The sequence below is a fragment of the Dromiciops gliroides genome, chromosome 1, assembly GCF_019393635.1.
Source record: "Dromiciops gliroides isolate mDroGli1 chromosome 1, mDroGli1.pri, whole genome shotgun sequence".
In the NCBI taxonomy this organism is placed as follows: Eukaryota; Metazoa; Chordata; class Mammalia; order Microbiotheria; family Microbiotheriidae; genus Dromiciops; species Dromiciops gliroides.
The window spans coordinates 285,353,051-285,379,293 of NC_057861.1; the positions used below are offsets into that span (position 1 = coordinate 285,353,051).

The 26,243-nt window shown below is 37.0% G+C and overlaps 2 protein-coding genes across 2 annotated transcripts in view; both read right to left on the minus strand.

The window, feature by feature from the left end:
• The window catches only part of STAU2 (staufen double-stranded RNA binding protein 2), a 441,622-nt gene that overhangs the window by 55,070 nt on the left and 360,309 nt on the right, over positions 1-26,243 (minus strand).
• LOC122736072 (40S ribosomal protein SA-like) lies at positions 23,452-24,373 on the minus strand. The gene has a single exon (XM_043978080.1). It carries the CDS (start codon positions 24,331-24,333, stop codon positions 23,452-23,454), a length of 882 nt encoding a protein of 293 aa, XP_043834015.1. The 5' UTR covers positions 24,334-24,373.

Genomic DNA, 26,243 nt, shown 5'->3' on the forward strand with positions numbered 1-26,243 from the left:
GGCTTATGTCTGGGGGTGGATGTGGGCTTGCAGCCTCCTGGGTGCAGGGCTGGTCCTTTGTCCACTGTGTCAACTAGCAGACCCATGATGACATCTTCAAAATAAAGTTAAGGGGTAAAAGGAATGCACTGGAAGAAAGAGAAAGGGAGAGGTAGAAGGGTGTAAAGTAACTAAAAAAAAAGAAACAAGAAAAATCTTATAGAGTGGAGGGGGAAATGGGGAAGGAGCGGGGAGATAGTGAGCCTTTCATCAGAATTGGCTCAAACAGGGAATAACATAAACACTCAAGTGGGTATAGCAATATATTTTGTCCTGAGGGAAAGTGGGAAGGGAAGGGGAAAAGGGGGGGAGAGGTGAAGGAAGGGAGGGGGCAGTAAAAAGAAAAACACTTTCAAGGACAGATAGGGTGAAAGAAGATAAAAAATAGAGTTAATATCAAGGGGAGGGAATAGGATGAAGGGTAATATAGTTAGCAATAGTAACTGTGAAAGAAATGATGAGCAGGATTCTATCAGAAGGACATATGAAAAATGCAAACCACCAACAGAGTGATGGTATTTGAATACAGATTGAAGTATAATTTTATTAGTTCCTCTTGCTAGTTATTCTGTCTATTTTCTTTCACAACTTGAGTAATGTGAAGATGCTTGGCATAATTGCACATGTATGACATACTGAATTGCTTGATTCCGTTGGGAGGATTGAGGAGAGAGGGAGGAAGAAAAATTTAGAACACGAAGTTTAAAAAAAAATCAATGTGAAGAAATGATGAACAGGTGGATTTCAGAGAAACCTGGAAGGACTTACATGAATTGATGCTGAGCAAGATGAGCAGAACCAGGAGAACACTGTATACAATATCAATGACATTGTGTGTTGATCAACTGTGATAGACTTGACTCTTCTCAGCAACACAATGGTCCAAGATAGTTTCAAAGGACTCATGAGGGAAAATGCTCTCCAAATCCAGAAAAAAAGAACTGTGGAATCTAGATGCAGATTGCACCATACTATTTCTACTTTTTTTTGTTTTCCTTTTATGAAGTTTTTCCCTTTTGCTCTGATTCTTCTTTCATAGCATGACTAATGCAGAAATATGTTTAATGTGATTGTATATATATAACCTATATCAGATTGCTTGCTGTCTTGGGAAGGGGGGAGGGAGGTAAGGGAGGGAGGTAAGGGAGGGAGAAAGATTTGAAACTAAAAATCTTATAGAAATAAATGTTGAAAACTATCTATGCATGTAACTAGAAAATAATAAAATACTATAAGAGTACTGCCTTTGAAGTCAGAAAAATATATACTAAAAATAAATAAAAAGTTCCCATTGGAATGAAAAAAAGAATGTTTTTAAGTGCATGAAATAAAATACATATGGTTACAACTATACTGAAAGTTATTAAAATAAAAAAAGCTCACAAATCCCATGTTAAGAGCCCTTGAATATTATGAGCAATCAATGCTCTTTTAACCTAGTGGTCCCAGATAGGATAGAATGTAAAGGAAAGGGAGAAAGGGACCCCCACTGGTGGCTCTTCTTCCTACCTGACTACCTCATGAGCTTTGGGCCACAGGAATAGGGAGGGAGGGATAATGGAGTCAAGACTTTAAAACATCTTCTTGACAGGTTAGAACACTGAGCTAAATCTAATATGATATTTTATAGGGATAAATGTAAAGTCTACAGTTTGTTTCAAAACTACTAACTTTACACGTATACAAGGAAAGAAAGATGTAACAAAGCAGCAGTTCAACTAAAATATATTTAGTGATTTTAGTTGACTAAAGAATCAAAATGAGTGAAAGTATGATCTGGCAGCCAAGAAAGCTAATACAATCTTATATTGTTTTGAAAGGCACAGTGAGATAATGGTCTCACTGTATTCTGCTCTGGTCAAACCACATCCAGAGTATTGTACTCAGTTCTAGGTGCCATGTTTTAGAAAGGGAGTTGATAACAGACCTTTCCAGTCTTATTACATCTTACTCTTCTCTATGTACTCTGCCATCTAGTAACACTGGTCTCCTTACTGTGCCTTATACACAACAGTCTCGTTTCCTAACTGTTCATTTCACTGGATGGCCCCTATGCCTGGAATTCTTTCCCTTCTCATTGTTATTTCCTGGCTCCACTGGCTCCTTTCAGGTGTCATAAAAAAACATCTCCCTTTCTGCAAGAATCCTTTCTCTACCCTCCTTAATGTTAGTATTTTCCCTCTATTGATTGTTTCCAATTTATGTTGTATATATCTTGTCTATACATGTTGTCTCCTCCATTAGGTTGTGAGCTCCTTGAAAGCAAGAACTGTTTTCCTGGCCTTTCTCTGTGTATGCAGCACTAAGCACAGTGCCCGGCACTTGATAAATGCTTGTTGACACGACTTATTAACTTGATAGGCTGGAAGAACTTGCAGTACGGCCACTATTAGGGTAAAAGGCCTCAATATTACGCCATGTTAGGATTGGCTGAGGGAATCGAGGATGTTTAGCTTCACTTCGCCATCTCTTCTCCAAGGGCTAGGGCCTGAATTTAGGTCTATCGACTTCTAATCTGGGCTCATTCTACTACAGTTTTCTTTATTTCTGGCACATTTATTCTCTGTTTTGATGGAGAGATTTTTCCACATAGAGGCCAGTGATAGGAAAGGAGAAGGAAAGTGAAACCTTAAATGAAATGCATATGAACACAAGTTTGTCTCACTCAGTGGCAGTGTGGTGTTGTAACAGCAGAAGGGAAGCCTGGTGGAGAGGAAAAAGTCCTGGTCCTGGAGTCAAGAGAAGTGGGTTCAAATCTCACTTCCCACATATACTTGCTATGTGACTCTAGGCAAGGACTGTAACTTCTGAGAGTCTCAGTTTGCTCATATATGTTGGGATAATAGCGCCTATCTCACAGGGTTGTCATGGTGTCCAAATGAGATACTTTACATTAAATACTTTGAAAACCATAAAGCACTACCTAATGTGTATAAGCTACATTTTAGCATATTTTCTTAACTACATCAAATCTTAAATACAATTTATTATTAATAACAATGTATGAAAATAGGATGTTTTATATGATGCCTAACAAAATAACTATATTTTTAAAAGGCATAAGAAATGGGGCAGCTAGGTGGTACAGTGGATAAAGCACCAGCTCTGGATTCAGGAGGACCTGAGTTCAAATCTGACCTCAGACACTTGACACTTACTAACTGTGTGACCCTGGGCAAGTCACTTAACCCTCATTGACCTACCAAGAAAAAAGCAAGAAAGAAAAAAAGGCATAAGAAATATATCTAAAGAAGCAACAGCAGAAGTGAAACAAAGGAGTACAACAGAAGGGCATGGTCCTCTTCAAAGATCATGATTTCAATCTGTTGAAATATATGGGAATGGGATATACACACATATAAATACATGATCTATGCTAATAGATAAAATAGGGGCAGCTAGATGGTGCAGTGGTTAGGGCACCGGCCCTGGATTCAGGAGTACCTGAGTTCAAATCCGGCCTCAGACACTTAACACTTACTAGCTGTGTGACCCTGGGCCAGTTACTTAACCCCCATTGCCCCGCAAAAAAACAAAAAACAAAAAATAGATAAAATAATTATTTAAATGATTACTATTTGCTAGAGAGAAAAATATCTATTCCCATTGCTAGTAAGAATCTATTTGTGTGAGATCTATATTATGAAGAACTATGATTTATAGTACTGAGTGGTCTCAGGATTGGACTGGGCATTTGGGATAAAACTGACAATAAAGTAACTCAAAGACTAGAGGAACAATAATCAAAGCTAGATTGTCTTTCATGATTTATTTTAATTTCCTCTGGAAATGGTGATAATGGTGACAAAGAGAAAATTTTTTAAAATCCATGAGATCACTTCATATAGAATCACAGAATGAAAGGACTATTATAGTATATTGCTTAATTTTACACTAATAGTGACATTATTCCTAGAATGTTAATTTAGTAGCCTCTACTTTGTTTCAGTTTCTATGTGACTACTCAGTTTTTTTTTCCACATTAGAAAAAAAACCACAAAATTTTGCTTAAGTGAAAGTATGGTAATGAATACTAGGATAAGACACAAAAAGACCAAACCCACAACACAATAATTCATATTATGTCAGTGCTGGAGGACACTGAGAAATAAGAACACAATGACCAGGAGAAGATAATGGAAAGGAAATTCAGCAAAGTATGTGTTAGATGTAAAATCCATGCCCAATTATTGCCTTGTTCTGGGCTGGGCCTAAGGCTAGTGTCCTGGAAGTTTAGGTTTGATACTGGAACAAGATACTCATGGGTCATTCAACAGTTAATAAAAGATTCACTTAGCCATAATAGGAAAAGGATATTGAACAATGACAAACATTGAGAGCCCCTAGAGTTGATTCAGTTGAGAGAAGTTCCCATTGAGATTCATCAGCCAAGCATCTCAAAGCCCTTCCATTTATTTACCAGAGGCTACTTGGTACTCAGGAGATGAGGAAGTGACATCAACAGTCTGAGCCAACCAAGTCTTAAAGGATATCTTAATACCTTTTAAGGAAAAACTAGCCTTAATTCCATGGGGGAAATGGTTAGGAAATGGTTTCTACCATATGCCTCACATCTTTTATTGCCCTATAACATTTAGTCTAGGGACAGGTAAGTGGCACACTGAATAGAGTTCTGGACTTGGAATCAGGGAGACTTATCTTCCTGAATTTAAATAGGGTTCCCACCACTTGTTAGCTGTGTGACCCTGGGCAATGTTAGCAATGTTAACAATGTTAGCTGTTTGACCCTTTTTGCCTCAGGTTCCTCCTCATTTGTAAAGTGAACTGGAGAAGAAAATAGCAAACCATTCTAGTATCTTTCTCAAGAAAATTAAGAATTAAATTAAGAAAACCCCAAATGGGGTCCCAAAGAGTTAGACATGACTGAAATAAATGACTGAACAACAACAAAAAAAACCACTCAGTCTGTAATGGTTTTTCTTTAGTCTCTCTTCTATAGTCTATTCAAATCTATTTCAAGACCTGTCTCAAATCCCTCTTCCTCCATATATATGTCTGGTTTCTTTAACTGGACTGTGAATTCTTTTAGAACCAGGCCTACAGCTTAAGTGCTCTTCTGTATCTGTCACAGCATTGAGCAGAGTGAAATGCATACAGTAATTATTTAGTAAATACTTGTTGAATGAATAGATATTATTTGTATGTTAGTTTTCAAAGTTGCTCACCCAGAGTACAGGGGAGGCATTGTGGTATAGTGGAAAAGTACCGGAATTAGCATTAGGAGGCCTGGGTTCAGCTCTGCTAATAACTCTCCCCTTTCTGGGACTCATGTTCCTCATCTGTAGAATCAGAGTGTTGGACTAGATGACTTCAAAGATCTGTCCTAGTCTTACAAGTCCATGACACTAATTCAGTTTCCTACTCTATGTAATTATCTACCAGTTACATTTTTTTTACTGAGTTCTCCTTCCTTAAGGAACAGTAATGAGTGCAGAATATAACTCAAGGCATAAGGCAAGATATTAATTTAGGTACCTACTAGAATTCTTTCATAGTTTCAGAGGTACAAAACTATTCCCCTAAAATTATTTTCTTAAAACTTGTATTATGTTCTCTAAAGTCATCCCCTTCTGTTCTAAAATTATTTGATTACATGAGATGATGCAAATATTTCATATTTATATTTGCTAGTGATATTTCTTTGAAATAACCTCCATTAAAGTTTTTTTTTAATGGAAGTATTTGAGAAGGCAAGATTATTTCTCTCAAAAAGAAAAGAAGAGACATGAATTTTTAAAAAAACCTTTAAAAATATAGGTTTTGTTTTGTTTTTTTTTTTTTTTTTAGCAAACCTCTAATGATTAAGGGCTGGGGATGGGGGGGGGGGTAAGAGGAGAGAGGAAACCATAAATGATTACAGGGGAGTAAAGAATCTATTTTCCAATGGAAAAAAGGCAAGAAAGAGCAGCGGATTTAACCAAATGTAAGCATGCGTAGAAAGAAACCTCAATAACCCAGAAAGCAGTTCTATTATATTATTATAATCCAACTGTATAATCTAAATGCCAACAAGTAATGTAATAGACTATAAGCACTGGTTTGCAAAAGAAACCACAATGCTCTTACGGTGAACTGTTTCTACTAAGAGTTGATTTGCTCAGCAAGTGAAATAGCCAAAGGAGGGCTGAAAAGACTATACAGATTTCATTTTTGAACTTTTAAGCAAGTGTCTTACCAAAACAAATTACTTGCTTTAAGCACTCACTTTTGACAGCAACCGTTTCTAGAAAAGAAAATAATGCTATCAAATAAAAAAATAGAAGAGCAATAAAAATCTCATTCTATTCTGACAATTAGATTGTTTATATTGTTTGGCCTCATTTTCCAACCAAACCATAAATGTGCATGTAACCACTCATATTTCAATTTGTAATCTTGTAGTGAAGAATTCAATTTTGCACTTCTCCTGAAACAAACTGATATTTTAGATGTAAACTGGCTTGTATCTATCAACAATATTTAAAGAGACATAGCCACAATAGGAATAAAAGGAGGTAGGATGAAGGGAAGAATTTTCAAGGACTATTACGGATTTAAAAAGCAATTAATCAACTGAAAAAACAGACAGACTATGGAATGATTCCTCTGCCTTCTTCCCATGAGACCTAATACAGTTGGGTAGCCTCATCTACTTTTTCCTGTCTACTAGCACTGCAATTTTTTTCTTCCTCTTTCTTCAATCTGATATTTAATTCAATAGCTAAAGTTTTTGTCTTCCTTTTGGTTTGGTAACTTGTATTTGTTTTGCTTTTGTTTCTTTTCCTGGTCTGCTAACATCTGCTATGATTTGGCTACTTTCTTTATTAGAGACTTGAGGTGTGACTATAATTCTGGAATATAGGCTTTGATGTCATTGGTCTATTCAAGAATTTTTGCACCACACAAAACTGCTTTTCTGCTGATCTTTAGTTTTATAGCTATGCAAATCTTCCCTTCAATTCTTGAACAAATATGGTACTTACAAGCTGTTTCAACTTAGTATCATAAGCCTGAAAAGAGCATTGGAAAAGTGTTAAACTATTAATCTGTAGAGCAAGCAGTTTCCTTTCAGTCAGAGAACTGCAGAGCTCATCAAGCTCTCAGAGGACACTACAGACCAACCTATTCAGCAATTTACTTGCCAGTATGCTGTGTCGCTCAATCAGAACAGAGCTTGATATAGTGAATAGCTCAATTTGACTTAATCACATCTCTGATACAGCAAAACATGTCGAACCTTCATTTCCCCTTTCTGCTTTTCCCTATCAAACCAGAGGTAGATAGTAAAAAGCAACAGGTATTTCTATGAGGCTTCACCTCTCTTGAATTCTAGAGAGTCCTCAAGAACAATGTCAAAACTGAAGTTCTTTTCCAATGAGATTGAGTTTCTTGTTTCTTCCTTCTCCTGTACCTTTAAATGGGGACAGCTAGGTGGCTCAGTACATAGAGTACTTGCCTTGAAGTTGGGAAGATCTGAGTTCAAATCTTACCTCAGATACTCACTAGCTGTGTGACCCCTAGGCAAGTCACTAAACCCCAACTACCTTGAACATTTGAGACTATTTCCAGTCGTTCTGATCTTGCCACTGGACCCAGATGGCCCTGGAGGAGAGAGTGAGGTTGGTGACTTTGCACAGACCTCCCTCAATTAAATCCAATTCACTGCAAGTCATGACATCACTTTCTGATGTCCTGGTCCTCTTTGAGAACGAAGGACCAACAACAATAACAACCTTTGAATGACTTAAAATGGAGCCTCTTGGCACATAAGTGACATCTTTCACTTAAAAGTTAACTAAAGAGAATTCCCTAAGAAATTGACAATTCTTTTTTATAAAACATTAGTTCCCAAACATTTTTGTATAATCATTTTATATGCTCTCATATTATATTTCATATACTATCTCATTTTAAAAAAAATACTCTTTGGTCTTAAAACAGCTATATGCAAATAAGCCAAGGGACTATAATATCCTGCAGCTTGAAGTTTCTAAGTTCTGAACAAGGTCTTCCATCTTATTTTGTGTCTCTGAAACTTTCTTCATATTCACACTTTCTAGTTTTTAATAAATAAAAATAATTCCTTTGTCTCTTTAAAACCATCAGACTGTTTTCAAACAAGATATCCTACATATTTCATAGGATTATCTAAGTTTTTAAATTAATGCCACGGTGAGTTTTCTATCCAAAACTGCTCAATACACACACATATTTTAATAGTTTTTATTAAACCAAAGTGTTTTTTTAAACTATTCCTTTTAGGCATTGAAATATTCATCTAAAACAGCAGTAATGTTTGACATCCTTTACTTGTTGATGTAACTATTTTTTTTATAGAAAATTTCTTTTTCTGCTCTTTTCAGTAGTAAACTGCTCCATGTGAATCAGCCAGACAATAAAATTTATTAAGTGCCTACCATGTGCTAGGCACTGAAATGCACAATCTAATGCAGAGACAACATGAAAACAACTATGTATAACAAAAATCTATACAAAGGATAAACTGGAAATACTCAATAAAGGGAAGGCATTATATGTAAGGGGATTTGGGAAGGGTGCTTATCGAAGTTAGGCTTTGAGCTGAGACTTGAAGGAAGCCAGGGACAGATATGAGGAGAGAGAGCAGGGGGCCTTCATTCCAGGCATGGAGGACAGGGCCAGAGGAAGGCAGGAAACAGACATTTATTAAGAACCTACTATGTGCCAGGCACTGTACTAAGTGCTTTACAAATAATAATCTCATTTGATCCTCACAATAACCCCGTGAGGTAGGTGCTGTTACTATTTACATTCTATAGTCAAGGAATCCGAGTCAGGCAGAGGCTAAGTGACTTGCCCAGTCACAGAGCTCCTGAGTGTCTGAGGGTTGTGTCTGAACTCAGTTCTAGGTCCAGCACTCTATCCTTTGTGCCTCTTCAAGTACATTAAATGGGACGGAACCTTACATTACTATATAACTTTCACTAAGATCCATTAATTATTTTTACTTCTAAATTCTTCACTGCTTATTTTGTTAGTTTTAAATTATTTTAAACAACACATTTGTAAGTACTCTATTTCCATTTCCAGTTTGAGTGGTTTTAGATTCTTTACTACCTTTTTCTGTATAAGCACCCCATGAACTAGCCTTTCATTCTCTATTTTGTTTTCTTTAAATATATGTAGTTTGTCTTTTAAAAAATTCTTTCTCTTCATAAGCATGGGTAAATCCAAGTTGTAATGGCAAATGTAAAGGTAGTTGTGATGTAAATTTCCAATAAATGAATTTGGCTTTCCTACTGACATATTGGACATATGTTCTCATGGACAAAATAGCCTGATACACTCAGTTGAAAACTTTTGGTTTAGATGAGCAGGAAGAATTCAGAGAAACCTGGAAGGACTTACATGAACTGATGCTGACTGAGAAGAGCAGAACCAGGAGAACATTATACACAGTAACAGTAACATTGTGTGATGAACAATGGTGATAGACTTGGCTCTTCTCAGCAGTGCAATGATCCAAAACAATTTCAAAGAACTCATGATAGAAAATGTTCTCAACATCCAGAAAAAAGAACTGAGGATTATGAATGCAGATTGAACCACACTGCTTCTTTATTTGGGCTGTTTTATTTTCCTTCTTTTTTGAGGTTTTCCCTTGTTCTCTGATTCTTCTTTCACAATATGACTAATGCAGAAATATGTTTAATATGATTGCACATATATAACCTATATCAGATTGCTTTCTGTCTTGGAGAGGAGGGAGGGTGGGAGAAAAGTTTGGAACTAAAAATCCTATGAAAACATATTGAAAACTATACTTACATGTAACTGGAAAATAATAAAATACTTTTATTTTAAAAAAGAAAACTTTTGATTTAAGGATTAAGATGATGACCTTGACGTATTAAATGTTGCAGAACACAAAATGAGCATCATAGAATCTCACAACGGGAAGTTACCTCACAAGCCATCTGGTCCAACCCTCCCTTCTACAATATTCCCAACAAGTGGTCATTTAGTCTTTGTTTAACAACTCTCAGGTGATAGGAATGGATATTGCTGACGTGTTTTGATCACTCTATTTTTTAGCATGTTTTTCTTTCAGAAATGTGAAATGTGCCTCTCTCCTACCCATTGCTCTTTGTTTTGCCCTCTGGGGACAAGTAGAATTAATCTAATCCCTCTTCCACATGACATACCAGAAAATAGCTATTGGGTCCCCACAAAATCTTTTCCTTTGGATATCACAGTACATTAATGTCTTTTTAAAAATGTGGTACCCAGAACCAAAAACAACACTGCAGATGTGGTCTGACCAGGGCAGAACATAGCAGGACTGTCATCTGTCTTGATCTCTCAATAGCTTTTTTGGCTACCATATCACACTTGACTAACATGGATCCCATAATTTACTAATACCCACAGATATTTTTCAGATGAACTGTTATCTATCTACACTTCCTCTATCTTGTACTTATGAATTGAGTTTTTGAAGCCAAATATAAGACTTTACATTAATCCCTAATAAACTAACATTGTTAATGATTCAGCCCAGTGTTCTAAACTGTCAATGTCTCTGTGGATTCATACTGTCATCTGACATGTTGGACATTACCTCCTAGCTTTGTATTTATTTGCAAAAATATAAGGATGCCTTTATCCAAATCATTAACAAAAATATTAAACAGTACATGATCCAGCACAGCTCCCTGGGACATTCTAGTAGAAACTGTCTAGTAATGTGATATAAAACTATTAATGGCTACTCTTTGGGTCTTGTCATTCAGCCAGGTCCAAAACTACTCATTTTACTATTATCTAACCTTCAGTTCTTTATCTAGTCAAAACCCTCACTCAAATCTATTCAATTTAATTCTACTGGCAAGTAAGCTGTAAGAGAAGAAATAAGTCTGTCATGATTTATTCTTAATGCCAACCATGCTGGCTCTTTTTGAATACCATTTCCTTATGATAATATACATTCTAAAATTTTGCCAGGAATCAAAGTCAAGTTCACTGATCTACAGTTTTCAAATGAGATAACTGTAAAGTGCTTAGCATAGTGTCTGAAGCATAGTAAATGCCATCTAAAAGTTAGCTATTATTGTTATTTTTAGACTCGACTCTTCCTGTTCTTGAAAAATGGAATATTTGCTCTTCTCTCATCCTTCAGTATCTTTCCTATTTTCAGGATAAAGAGCTGACTTCGGGGGCAGGAAGAGCTGGGTTTAAGTCCTGACTGACATCTGCTGGTTGTGTTACCCTGAGCAAGTTACTTCTTTCTTCTTTTATTTGTAGAAGGGGTTTTCCCAATTGGAAATTCATTAAACCAATTAAATCACAGGTCCAGGCCCTATCTTTATCTCTATTCCTATCTCTCTCCTAATTCTTCAAAGATTACTAAGTGTTCATAACTATACATGGAATTTAGTTAGTCTAAGCCTAGTAATTTGAAAGCATTAGGGGCATCTAGGCATACTTTTTTTTTTTTTTTTACGGAGCAATGGGGTTAAGTGACTTGCCCAGGGTCACACAGCTAGTAAGTGTCAAGTGTCTGAGTCCGGATTTGAACTCAAGAACTCCTGAATCCAGGGCCGGTGCTTTGTCCACTGTGCCACCTAGCTGCCCCTAGGCATACTTTTAAAAAATTTCCTTACTTTGAGTTCAACTCCCAATTAGCCATTTTTCTTCTGTCCTCTGTAGACCAAAAAGCATTCTCCTTAGTAGAAAAAACAAGTGAAATTGGATTTAGTTATTTCTGCCTTAAATAGATTGAGAAAGCAATATATGCCAGGAACTATTAAATATTGGAGATAGAATTATGAGCAAGCAAGATATCCCTTGTAGTCATCTAACTTGCATCCTAATGGGGGAACAGGAAAGTGAAGGAAGAGTTGGAACGTCGGTGGTGGCATACTATGGAGATGGCCAAGAATTGGTGTAGAGACCCGGTTTGGGACAGTCTGAGACAAAAGCTCACCTTTTAGAGTCTGGCTTCCCAAGGATAGAGTCTAATGGTCTGGTGGAAGGAAGATGAGGATGATGACCAGAGTGCAAGTGACATGGAGGTTTCCATTCTTCCTAAGAAGTATGTCTTACCATACCTAGATTTCTCTTTTTTCCTATTGTAAATTTCAAGATGGGTTATAACTTTCCCCAAAGGTTTTTGTCAATCCTACTTCAGCAACCAGTTCTTGTTGAACAAACTCCTTGTTGGTCAGAATCCAGTCCATGATAGGACTTATCCTCATTACCTTGTCAACTTTTTGAAGAAAGGATTCTATATCATTAAGTCATATTCACACACACACACACACACACACACACACACACACACACACACACACAATGTTATTCCACCCCCTTCCTTTTTCATGCAAAACTCTTCTAATTAAGTTTGCTAGACTCCAAGCAAACACATTTTGCCAATCGTCCTCAGTTCCACTCTATCTCTGGTCAATAGTACATCATTTCTATATTTTAAGCTATGACTTAGAAATCCAAATTCTATTCTTAGATGCTATCTTAACTAGTTGTGTACTTAAATCTACATATATAATCATTATTATATTGGTATTCTTATCATTTGTTACAATTTCAGAATTTATAGTAATTTCTTTATTCCAAAGTCTTTGCCAAGATCAAATTTCTTCCATTCCTAGCAATTACCTCAGTGTCTTCATAGCTTCCCAAACTTTGCTCCCCTATTTGCTTTGTCCAAGTACATTATAGTGGGCAGATGGCATTATTTTACTTCATTATTAAATGCTGTAGTCAAACACAAAGTGTATTTAATCTAACACTAACTTACATTTTTAGGCTTTTAAAATTTGTAAAATTAGATACTATGTTCTGCAAAATTAATCATATATCAAATTAATTTAAAATGATTCCTATATTTTCATTCTTTTGATGATATATGTGATATTATTTGATGCCATTCATTTGAGCTTTTTATCATGCTAATTACACAAACAAATCAAACCCCCTAAGATGTAGTTACAGAATTAAAGGAAATTTTTTTTTCAAATAACCTTGCTAATTTGATTCCTACGTCTAACAGTAAAAATGATGACTCATTCTTTTCCAACTCATTCTGTCTCTTTATCATGTCTCTTTGGCCTATAAGAAAAGAAATGGATAAATGAGATGAGTCTGTAAAGTTATAATGGCCACTTTTCATTCAGTAAATACGCTAAACTTTTAAACTAGTAATGCACAAGACCTGATCCCCAACTTGTCCACCTGTAGCTACCCAAACGGAGAGAGAGAAACGGCCTTTTTGTTTCCAATTACAAAAGGAGTCAGTTTGTTATATAAACCTGTTTTCCTTTCTGATAAAAGCTCCAGAGATTCAGTCACCTGGTATGGCCCAAGAGCATGGCAGATATTTTATATGTACTCTGAAAAAGGGAATGCAGAAAGTTTTACCCAGATATAATCAGAACCAAAATGGTGTAACCCAAACTCTTAATACAGACAGAACAGGAAGAAGCTGATACGAGTCAGTGGGTGGATGGCATTGGAGAAGGACAATAACACTTGACATTAATTATATATCGTCCCACCCAATCCTAGTCAGGGTATATGCCAAGAAGTTCTTACATTCCTGTGGCCAGGAAACAGGGCCACACTAGAGTTTCATGGAAAACAAGAGTGCATTATAAAACACTTTAATCACTACAGTTCCTTGCAAGGAATAAGTAATTTAACAAAAATTATGTGAGATATAATCAAATTCTAATAATAAAATATTTTTAAACAAAAGCAATTTACTAGATTCATTTTCTCTCTTGATTAATGGCATAGAATTAATTTGGCAAGATTTTTGGGCCCTTATGCTTAAATAAAAATCTAATTCAAACGGAATAACAAGGCAAAAAAAGACTGTCATTCTGAGACCATGGAATTATAAGGGAAGATATGCCATCCTCTTCCTAACCAGAAATGTCAAAGTATATATTTATTTTCTATTAAGAATATACAAAAGGGGCAGCTAGATGGTGCAGTGGATAGAGCACCGGCCCTGGAGTCAGGAGTACCTGAGTTCAAATCCGGCCTCAGACACTTAACACTTCCTAACTGTGTGACCCTGGGCAAGTCACTTAACCCCCATTGCCTCACTAAAAAAAAACAAAAACAAAAAAACAAAAACAAACAAAAAAAAGAATATACAAAAACCCAGAATTTTATTTCTTTTGGTGAAAAGGATCTACAAAAGCATGTTTATATAAACATATACACATATGCATAGTTATGCATGTATACACACATACACATCAAAACACACATACTTTGTTGTCAGCAAAGGGGCTTTAGAAGATGTTAGCTTTAGAAAATTCATTATGCATCCTGAAACTAGAAACTCCTATAATATCTATTGCAATATTCAATTAAATATTTCAGTTCTCTTTCAAGAAACAGCTTCAAAATATTCTAGGTTAATTAAGATTTCTGGTACTCACAAGCACAAGGGTCAAATTTGTACTCCTGCTCTGTGTCAGGAAGTTGAGCCTCCTACATATCATTAAGATGATACCCTCCACAAAAGAGCTCCAAACTGCAGCCCTAACACGTGCACAACTCCCACTGAAATAAAAACCAAACACCAAACTCATCCAACTCTGCCCCCCTGATATCACCACATTCCACACATGCTGCTGTCATCACATCCCACACCATGTTGTCACAACATTCAACTGGCTGTTACTAAGGGCCTTGGTATGTTACAGAATATATGCATTAAATAGGAATTTTGAAAACATATTTTAGAAATACCTGCCCTTGTCTTAGCATCTTCATGCAATGAATGGGGCTACTGTCTTTTAAAGAGCTTGATGGGCGACTCTTATGCAAGCACTTCTTTCTTTGACTCATCAAGGACTCATGCTACTACTGGTACAAGGCAGCAAATACACAGTGGAATCCAGAAGAATGCTATTTAGAGGAATCTAGTATAATTCATAATTAGATCATTTCCTTTCCATTAGACCATACATATAGGTCATCAAAAGTACATCATCTTCATCTTCTCAATATAGGCTGCCAACTCAAAATCAGATTTCCTTCAAATTTCTGATTTTTATCTTTTGGAAGCTCTTGAGGATTACACCTGAGATGCTTGGATATACTGACTATAGTCTGCTTGGAGAGGACTTTATCAAGAAGAGGGCAAACAGTATAGAGAAGGGCCTTGAGTCCATGTCATAAAAGAACTGGTTGAAGAAGTTGGGGTTATTTAGCCTAGAGAAGAGGAGACTCATGGGAGACATAATAACTGTCATCCAGTATCCCGATAGATATTATATTATCTCATTTTATTTGAAATGGAACTGTAATGCTAAGTTGGAGGAATAGCAAATAGGCTGGTGTGGTTGGAATGCAGTTTGTGTAATGGGAAGTGATATAAGCCTGTAAAGGTTTTAAAGGGTTTTAAATGCCAAGATGAGGAGTTTATATTTTAGACAATAGGGAGTCCTTAGTAGTTCCTGAGCAGGAGAAAGACATGGTAAAACTCATAATCTGGAAAGATTATTTTGGTAGCACTGGGGAAGTTAGACTGGAGATGTAAAAGACGAGAAACTAGGAGTATAATTAAGAAACAATAGTATAGACTAATAAAAGCCTGAACCAAAGTACTGACTAAGTGGAGAGGAGAAATGTAATATATATTGTGGAAAAAGAACTAATGAGATTTGACATGGGGCAGGGGGGAATGTGAAAGAGAAGAGTTGAAGATGATTCTAAGATTGCTGAGTTGGGTGAATGAAAGGATTAAGGTGCCCTCAAAACAGGAAAATTTTGAGGAAGGCCATGTTTGAAGGATTGATTCCATTTTGTATATGCTGAGTTTGAGATGTCTGTTGGACATCCATTTGTAGATATCCAACAGGTAGTTAGTGATATGAGACTGGGAACTCAGAATGAATTGGATATATGGATCTTGGAGTGATCTGTATAGAGATGATGATAATGATAATAATAGTTAGCATTTATTATAGAGCTTTAAATTTTGCAAAGCGCTTTATATATATATGTGTATATATATATATATATATATATATAAATTTGATCTTCATATCAGCATTGTAAGGTAAGTATTATTATTCCTATTTTATAGTTGAGGAAACTAAGGACAAGAGGTCACACAGCAAGTAAGTATCTGAGATAAGATTTGAACTCAGATCTTTCTGACTCCAAGTTCTATGCTCTCTATTTACTGCCAAGAAAACTGAGCTCACTGAGAACCTGTTGGGAGAAAAGAGGATCCAGGACACAGGCTTGATAACATCCACAGTTAAAAGGTTGGGCACAGATGATTTTCCAGTAAAGGAGACTGAAGACAGGTCAGACAGGTAGGAGGTGAGGCAGGAGAGCAGTGTGACAAAAAGCCAGCAAGGGGAATAGTCAACAGTATTAATGCTGAAAAGAGTAATTAGGGAAGAATAAAAGGATTTCCAGACAGCATTAAGGGCCCAATTGAGCTCATATAACACAAATTTGTGGTGGACCCTGTTAGCATAGTTGTGTGACTTTAGCAGCATGCTTATAAGAATAAAGAAACATTGCTGAATTGAATATCTTACTGGTGTAAGTTTTCACTGGATTTAACCCTGAAAATAACTGATATTTTGTGTTAATGATATGGTACTGTTAGGGACACCTAAACTAGGTTTTGCTAATGAAACATTTAAAAAAGGCTACAGAAAACTTGCTTAGTGAGTCAATATTTTTATGTATTTATGTATGTATGTAAGTATGTATGTATGCATGTATATATGTATGTATGTGAGTCACTCCTCTTGTTCAACCTGTATGTGAAATTTTGGCACAGAGCAATGCCTTTTATACAACAGTTTTCTTGAAGTTTGAAGGTATTGAGCGGTATACAGCTCTTTTCCCTCTTCTTTAGAAGCTGGTGATACTTGACCATCTTACCACATGAATAATTTAGAGGGATAACTGAAATTAAGATTAAAGGTAGCTATAACAGCAACTGTAACAATATTTTGGGAAATAAAAAAAACATTTAAATGGGATGGGAGGCATGCTTTAGAGGTTTTAATTAGCACTGAGGTTCATAATGTAGGCATTCTGGTTTCCTAGTTGTTTTGGGGATCCAAATGATGGAGGTTAACAGAAACACTTCATTTTCTCTTTATTTGGCAAAAGAGCTATATAGGGCTTTTACCTGAGGTAGGATTCTCATTCCTCATCTTCCTAATCTTTAGATTAAATTATTTAAAATAATCTCCCTAGGACTATATGACAATAATTGTAATGAATAAAATACATCAGTCACTCTCAGATAAATTTCAAACATACTTCTGAGAAAGATTCAATTTCTGCTGATTACCAGGTGGTAGCTTCACTTTGTTGACACTCCTTTAGCTTTGCAATTGGATCATGCAATGTCTGGTATTCTTTGTCAAATGAACTAGTATCAATAAGGCTTCCTCTCCATACTATCATCATTGAGGACTTCAGAAACTAATAAAACTCAATATCTTTGTCCAATCTTTTCTAGTTTGGCAAATATGGAGTGGTTTGGAAGAATTTATGTTCATAGGAACTGATATTTATTAATGATTTATGAATACAGCACTTCTTAGAATTTTTCTATAGATATTGGGATAAGCAGAACCTAGAGAGTTATCAATTTTCCAGTAATAGCTGTTGCAATCACACTGAAACAAAATATGAAAGTAGGTATGATATTAAAGAGAAAGTCCCCAGTACATCTCTGTGTATGAGTAGCTAAAAGGCCAGGAGGCAAGCTAAGATGAAAGAATATATGGGATTTAGGCCACGTTTACCTACTGCTAATGGGAAAGCTAAAATGCTAAAGAACCTGAGAAGTAATATACTGCTGGATGTCTGAGTAAAGAGGAGTTGGGAGGGAAAAGTCCACAAAGGGGCCATGATATTCAATCATCTCTATAAAAAGTTCTAGGTTCTGGGGCATAAGGGAATACAAGTTATATTCAGGGTGCACATCTATTCTGTAATGAGAAGGGATGTTAAAATATCATTATTTGTCTACTAAGTGACCTAGGGCATTCCTGTATGGCAAAACAGTAGGATCTACTTGAGGTTGGTCAGTAGACTCATAACAGAAAGAGAAACAGAGGAATTATCATCAGGATTATGACTCATTGAAAGGTCAGGAACCCTTGCTTGGAAGGAATCATGTGAGTTCCTGAGGGGTTCTCATCCAGGGTAGTCTTAGATGAAGTCTTTACTGCTGGCACCAAGGTTATAAGGCTTAACCTTGAGGAAACCATATGACTATCAATTAGTAGTCAAGGACTTTTGGGGACTATAAATTCTTAGTGAGGGTTAATGGCTAATACTCAAGCTATGACTTAGCAAAAGGTCCTGCCCTATAGTAGCTATATAGCTAGTAGTAGCCAGGATATTCCTTGGAGAATATCAGTGTTACCCATTTATACAAGTTCTTTCATTTTGAGATCAGGAAAAGGCAGTTAGGGACCACTCGCCTTGGTTCTAAATCCTCCTCAAACTCATCTCCAAGTCCAACAGTACATGTATTTTGTGAATACATTCATATGATATGGACACTATCAATCAAACAATAAACATTTAAGTACCTATGTGCCAGGCACTGCGCTAAACTCAAGGGATACCATAAGAGGCAAAAGATAGTCTCTGCCCTCAAGGACTACAAAGCAAGTTATATATAAAGTAAAGAAGAGATAATTAACAGAGAGAAAGCACTTGGAATTGAGGTAGGCTTCCCGTAGAAGGTGGCACTTTAGTTAGTACTTAAAGGAAGCTAGCAAGGTCAGTAGTTGGAGTGGAGGAGGAAGAGCATTCCAGGCCTGGGGGACAGCCGCAGAGAATGCCTAGAGGCCAGAGATGGAGTGTCTTGCTCATGGAACAGCCAGGAGCTCAATATCACTAATCACAGAGTATGTGTTGGGGAGTACAGTGTAAGGCAATAGGAAGCCACTGGACTTTATGGAGTAGAGGGATGACAAGATCAGACCTTTGTTTTAGGATAATCACTTTGGTGGCTGAATGGAGGATGGACTGGAGTTGGGAGAGATTTGAGGTACGCAGACTCACCAATAGGCTATTGCAATAATCAAGGTGTGAGGTGATGAGGACCTGCACCAGAGTATTGGCAGTATCAGAGGAGAGAAGGGGCCATACCTATGTTAAGGGCTAAAATTCTAGCTAAACTGTCTAAAATATCTAATGAGTGGTCGCCAATAAATTATAAGCTTTAGCAAGAGTTAGACTTTTAAGCATTTATTAAGGAGAATAAGAATTTGGTAAAGAGAGAGAAAGGCCTAGATTCCTATTTATTAAAGGGAGAGCACATTTCTAGCTCCGCTCTCCCCCAGAGTCCTCAGGAAAGAGCCAGACAGAGTGCTAGTCTTTTCCTTCTTCCTCCTACTAGCCCGCGTCACTTCCTTTTCCAATGAAAAGACTCCTGGTCTTGCCCTCAAAGACCTTCGCTTCATGGGTGGAACTCTTCTACAGTAAGTCTCCTGCAGGTGGCGTCATTCCAATCGTTACACCTAGTATAACGATGCTAATTGCAAGGAAGGAGTTTAGCAACTAGAAGCAGAAACACAGCAATAAAAAAGTAGGAGGAAAAGAGAGGAGGCGAAAAAGGAGGAAGAAGAGTAAAGGATGAGGTAGCATGCTTTCATCCATCTGGCTTGAGACTTCATGGAATGCTGGGGAACTCTAAAGTAAGAGCCTGCAGGGATGGAACAGGACAGAGGAAATTGGATCTTCATGCTTGGGACTGCACACATTCTCACCCAGCCACACCCTGATCTTCTATTGTTCCTAATCCTGTTTCGTTCCAGCCCTTCCCACTTTGTTAATAGTTTCTCTTAGCTAATAGTTTGCTGTTAGTTTCAATTTTGTTAGTTCATGCTACTGTCACATCACTAGTATCTTAGCCCTACTTACTCACAACTTCCCTTCCCATTTCCCCTCAGAAACGATTGAAAAATACATTAAAACATTTTTTTTCTTACTTCCTCCCCATAGAGGCTGTGGTTGCCATCCAAAATGGAGGTCTCACCAACATTATGAAAAACTCTTCAGAATAAAACAATGTACATTCTATTATATAATGCTCCTGATTTATAAAGACCGTTATACTGGCATGGGTCACCCATGTGGATGTCATCCAGAAAGTTTTTGAGTGTTGATAACTATATTTACTAATTAACTTGATCCTATTTGGAGAAAATAAGTTTGGCTAAATTGAACATTTTCTTCACCCATTCCTTTGGCTATGCCACTCTACTATTTAGGGCTTACAGTGGCTTCTCATAGAACCAGAATTAGAACTAATATTCTTGCCTTCTGTTCCAAAATCTTTTATTAGGCTATTCTAGAATACCTCACTCATTCAGCTTGTCCCTGGCTTGTCACCTCTGCTTTTTTTTTGGTGAGGCAATTGGGGTTAAGTGACTTGCCCAGGGTCATACAACTAGTAAGTGTTAAGTGTCTGAGGCCGGATTTGAACTCAGGTACTCCTGAATCCAGGGCCGGTGCTCTATCCACTGTGCCACCTAGCTGCCCCACCTCTGCTTTTTAAAGTAAAGCTGTTCAATGCTTATTTTATCTCATCTACCACGGGGCATTAGATCTCTATGTAGGTGTTCTTGATCTTAATGACTTAACAGAATTTTACAAATGTAATTGGAATAAGAAGACAGAACTTTGAGCATATTCCAACTTAATGCATGTTAATATCACTTTGTACTTTTTCAAAGTACTTTCAAAATCTCATAAATATTGCATAAATATATACATGTAATAATATATCACATATATATGCATATACAGCATCCTCCATATGTGAAAATGATAGTAATTCTAAAGTAGAGGAATGCAATGTCAGTGTTATTTTCAATAGTGGAGATAGATTTACCATGATCCATCTCTACCCTATTCCGATTGATGGCATGAAAATGCAAGATAGCTAACAATTTAAAAACAGAACACAAAAGGAGTTTATTCCCTGTGTTTTTCTGTTAGTTTGTTTCAAGTAGTACATGTGATTATAAAAATCATTTCTGAAAGTTAATCAGTTTTTATGTAGGAATTTCTGATAGGATCATAGATTAAGAGCTGAAAGGGGCTTAGAAGCGATTTAGTCCAACCCCATGATCTTACAGAAGAAACTGAAGCTCAAAGAAGTTAAGGGACTTACCCAAGATTTCACAGGTATTAAGTAGCAAAACTAGGATAGTGCAGGATGTTGTTTTTTGATAAAGATTATAAAAGAAATGAGTCCATTTAATTAGCCTATTATGTTAGATGTGATGATACAAAACAAATTTTCACAGTTTAGGTTTTTCTCACTGATCTGAACCTTAGCTTGATTCTCTTCCCATAACTTTGCTACCAGTTTATTTGTTGATACATAATCCAAGAATTTTTTAATTCTTCCTTTTATGGGAAGTTTATGCTGGGAAGGCAATTGAGATACCACTACTTCATTTGTGAAAGTGATTTTCAAGAGGGTCAGATTCCTTGGTCTGGATTTATCTCATGTCTGGAATAAATAAAAGTCTGGTGGCTTTGAAACTATTTCTAATCAGCAAGCAGCTGCAAACTAAGGTTTTGATCTATAGGCTGTAAGGACAGAGGATAACACTGTCAATCTTAGAGGACTGGCCTTAACCATTCCCTGTTTGTACCTTGCATAATGTGTTTCAATTACCTTTTCTTCTTTTATCATCATCATCATAATCATTGTGAAAACTTTAAAACAGGGCATCTTGGATCTTTACATCATGGTTTTGATTTGGATATGATATCCCTCTAGTTAACATGAACTGGCTAGTTTTCAGCAAGATGCTGGGGCCAGTGAGGAAAAACTCTATGCTGCCTACTAGCTTGAGCCATGGGTTTCAGTTTTTGAATTAAACATTTCAGTAACATTGACTAATAAAGGAGACCCTTCTTTTATTTATTTATTTTCCACATGACCTCTGTTTTTATGAATGCGGTTAAGAAATAGGCTGGCAGGGAAACTATGATGAAACCTATTAAGTCCTTCTTGTCTTCCATTCTCATACTAAAATGCAAAGTTGGTTCTCAGCAGTCTCCACTTTCTATCTGAATCCTTTCTGAATGAAGGTTCTTGCGGCTGCTTATTATTCTTTTAGAGGCTGACACCTATTCTCTATTCTCCTTAACTTTGAATATCATTTTTCAAGCTTTCTGTGAAGTGCAGTTACACTTCTATGAAGAGAATCCAACTGCCAGTCTTGAAAAATTCTTTGAAACCAGTAACACCAGGTGCTCTGTTCAAGAAGGGAGGGCAGGCTGCTCCATATAATGTACAATACAACATTTGTTCTGAGGCAGCATTGGATTAAAACACACACACACACACACACACACACACACACACACACACAAAACCTCAATAGCTCAATGTTTCCTATTAAGCATTCTAAAGGCTTCAGAAAATTCAAGGAAACTTTCAAAACACAGCATCAATAAATGGAAAAATAAGAGACAAAGGAAACATTAAAAAAGAAGTCCAAGTTAAACATGGTTTATCACAACATTCTTAGTAGAAAGGAAATGAGATGAGGTTATATAATAGATCAGTAAACACAAATAATCTCCTTATGAAAAGAGAATCTACACATATTTTATATGCATGGCTTTTATAGAATTGATTTTTCTTTGTCATGTTACCATGTGATAAAGATAATGCATAGGAAACAGTTAATTGGCAATTAGAGTTTGAACCACTACTTTCTCAGTATAATTTATCAAAGTCACCTCCACCTTTCAGGATAAGGCCTTACCAGGAAAAACTATAGCATAAATATCAATAATGCTATTTTCAAGGCTAGTATGCCTCTCACAACAGTATGTTTACCATACAAAGTAATTGTGTACACTTTTGAATGGAAGAAGTGATTGTTTCTTTTTCAATTTTTTTTTTTTTTAGTGAGGCAATTGGGGTTAAGTGACTTGCCCAGGGTCACACAGCTAGTGAGTGTCAAGTGTCTGAGGTCGAATTTGAACTCAGGTACTCCTGAATCCAGGGCCGGTGCTCTATCCACTGCACCACCTAGCTGCCCCTGCCTTGAGTTTTAAATGCCAGGGAACTGGAGAAAAGAAGTCAGAGAAGTTTGCTGGTTCCCACCCTACAGCTACAAGAACCATACCTTGTATATCTACCTTTGAATGTGGAGGAGCAGATCTACAGTAAAAGCAAAAATGTATTATTTTTCTGACTCAATGTGTTTAAATTAAATGCCAAATGTCAAAATTCATTTAAAGATTTCATGTTCTTTCACTTATTTGGTATTATTTTAGTTAGTCTTTTTTTTTTATAAGAAATCAAGATTTATTTTCCTTCAAGAATCTTTTCCTTCTCTATTAGAGCACCTGGGATAAAATTTAGGATCACTCTGTGGTAGTCCCTACCCACTCAGTGGCCTGAGCAGTAGGAGCCACAGCCCAGTCCTCGGTAGCAGGCTGAGCACTCCAGTCTTCAGTAGGGAACTGCTGAATGGGCACAGATGGCACCTGCACTCCCTCAGACCAATCAGCCACCTCTGGTTGAGCAGCAGTGAATTCTGGGGCAGGGGCAGTCCATTCACCCTGAAATTCCTCCTTTGTCACTGCCTTCTCAGCTGCGGCCTGCTCTTCCTTCTCAATCTCCTCTGGATCCCTGTAGAAGTAAAGATCAGGCATCACTTCCCACAGGTGTTCATGGGAGATGGTACCACGCATACGTAGGACTTCACGGGCCAGCATCCACCACATCAGACCCACGGAGTGAGCTCCCTTGTTGTTGCATGGAATGGCAATGTCCACATAGCGAAGTGGAGAATCTGTGTTGCACAATGCAATGGTTGGGAGGTTAACATATGATGCTTCAGTCAGAGGATGGTGATCTGCCTGAGGATCAGTGACCACCAAGAGGCGAGGTTCCCGGAAAGCTGCCTGAATCTGGTTAGTGAAGGTGCCTGGGGTAAAATGTCCAGCAATAGGTGTAGCACCAGTGGCAGCAGCAAATTTCAGAACAGCTCGCTGGCCAGTGTTCCTGGATGAGATAACACTAACATCAGCAGGGTTTTCAATGGCAACAATGGCGCAAGCAGCGAGCAGAAGCTTTTCCCAAGTTCTCTTCAAATTAATGATGTAGATACCATCACTCTTCCTTTTATAGATGTACTGTTCCATCTGGAAGTCCAAATTAGTGCCACCCAAATGGGTTCCTGCAGCGAGGAATTTGAGGACATCCTCTTCCTTCATCTGCAAGACATCCAGGGCTCCGGACATTGTGGAAGTTTCCCTTTAAAGTTACGACGGAAACCGAGTACAACGCTGTATTTTAGTTAGTCTTTTATTAAGTTTTTCTATTGACATTTCTCTTCTGACATCCTAGACAACTCAGATCTTCTTGCCTTGAGCTTCTATGATTCATACTACTTCTGGTAACAACTTATGATCATATACTACTTCTGGTAACAAAATTTCTCACTATGAATCAGAATGAAAGAACCCTGGATTTGGGAGGAACTTCAGAAACAATCTCTCTAGGTTCATGTCTTGGGTTCAAATCACACCTCAGAAACATATTGTGTGATCTCTCTGAGGTTCTTCTGTAAAATAAGAATAACAACCAAGTTTTTGGAAGGATTAAATGAGTTAAAGTATGCAATGTACTTTGTAAATTTCAAAGTACTATATAAATGAAATTATTACTACTACTAATAGTAACAACAACAACAGCAATTTGTATCTGACTTAGACTTCCTCTATAAGTGCTTATAACAGGCCTTTGCTTGACCACTTTGAAAGGGAGAGAACCCATCACCTGAGGCAGCCCATTCCTCTTTTGAATAACTTTAATTTGTTAGGAAGTTTTTCCTTAAATCATCCCTAAATCTGCTTCTTTGAAACTTCATAGGATCATAGATTAGAATAAGAAGACTTCTCAGTCATTACCTAACCCAAGCCCTTTATTTCACAAAAAATGAGGTCTAGAAAGTCAGGCCAACAAGCATTAAGTGCTTTGAATGCTATAGTCTCTGTACTAAGCACTGAGGATACAAAGAAAAACAAAGACAAGTCCCTACTCTCAAGATGCTCATAATGAAGGAGACAGGTTGAATAGCCATGTACAAACAAGGTACATACAGAAGCGAATCTTAGAAGTTGTGATTTGTCCAAAATAGCAGAGTGGTAAGTGCTAGAGCCAAGATTTTAACTTGTTTTAAAAGTTCAAATCCAACACTCTTTACTATTACTGTTGTGATCAAGTACAAGTCTAATTCCTCTTTTATATGGGAACCTTAAGCCCTCTTTTCTCCAGGCTAAATATTCCCAGGTCTCTCATATGATCTTCAACTAGAATAATCTTTAGTTTGTTCACCATACTGGTTGCCCTCCTCTGTATAGTCTCAATCTAAAATGTGGTGTCCAGAACTGAACACTACTCTATGCATGGTCTAACCAGAGCAGAGGACAGCGAGAAGCAGGGCTGTCATCTTCCTTGTTCTGCCTTTTTTCCCATAGGAGAATTGTCTTCAAGGACCTGAAGAGCTCTCATGTGCAAGAATTATGTATAAATCTTGTGATTGCCCCTTGAGACAGAATTAAGGGCAATGGAAAAGTTGCAAAGAGGCAAATTTAAACTTAATTTAAAGAAAAAAAATTTCAAATAATTAGAACTATCTAAAAGTGAAATGGCTGCCTTAGGAAGAAGTGGAGAAGACCTCCTTAGAGGTCTTCAAACAAAAGCTGGAAGACTACCTATTAGGGATGTTATCATGGGGATTCTTTTTTGGGCAGGGTTTGAGTTCCCTTCTGGCTCTGAGATTTTGGGACTTTTAATGCCAGCCTACGTTTTTGTTGTTGTTGTTGTTGTTGCCACAACATACTGTTGACTCATGCTGAGCTTGTAGTCCACTAAAGCCCACAGACCTTTTTTCAGACTAAATGCTATTTAGCCCTAGCTCTCTCATCTTATGCTTATGAAGTTAATTTTTGAAAACAACATGTAACTAGTTCATAAAAGATATCTGGACCCTCATTCAAATGAAAACTCTCTCTCTCAGCTTTGTGTCATCTACAAATATGACAAAGTCCTCTACTCAAGTCATTGATAAAAATGTGAAATAACACAAAGCCAATCACATATCCCAGAAGTACTGTACTACAGATCTCCCTCTAAGTGTTTTTCATCT

Bases quoted from the DNA above. Each gene is read 5' to 3' on its own strand.
- LOC122736072 (XM_043978080.1), bottom strand. From the start codon at position 24,333: ATGTCCGGAGCCCTGGATGTCTTGCAGATGAAGGAAGAGGATGTCCTC.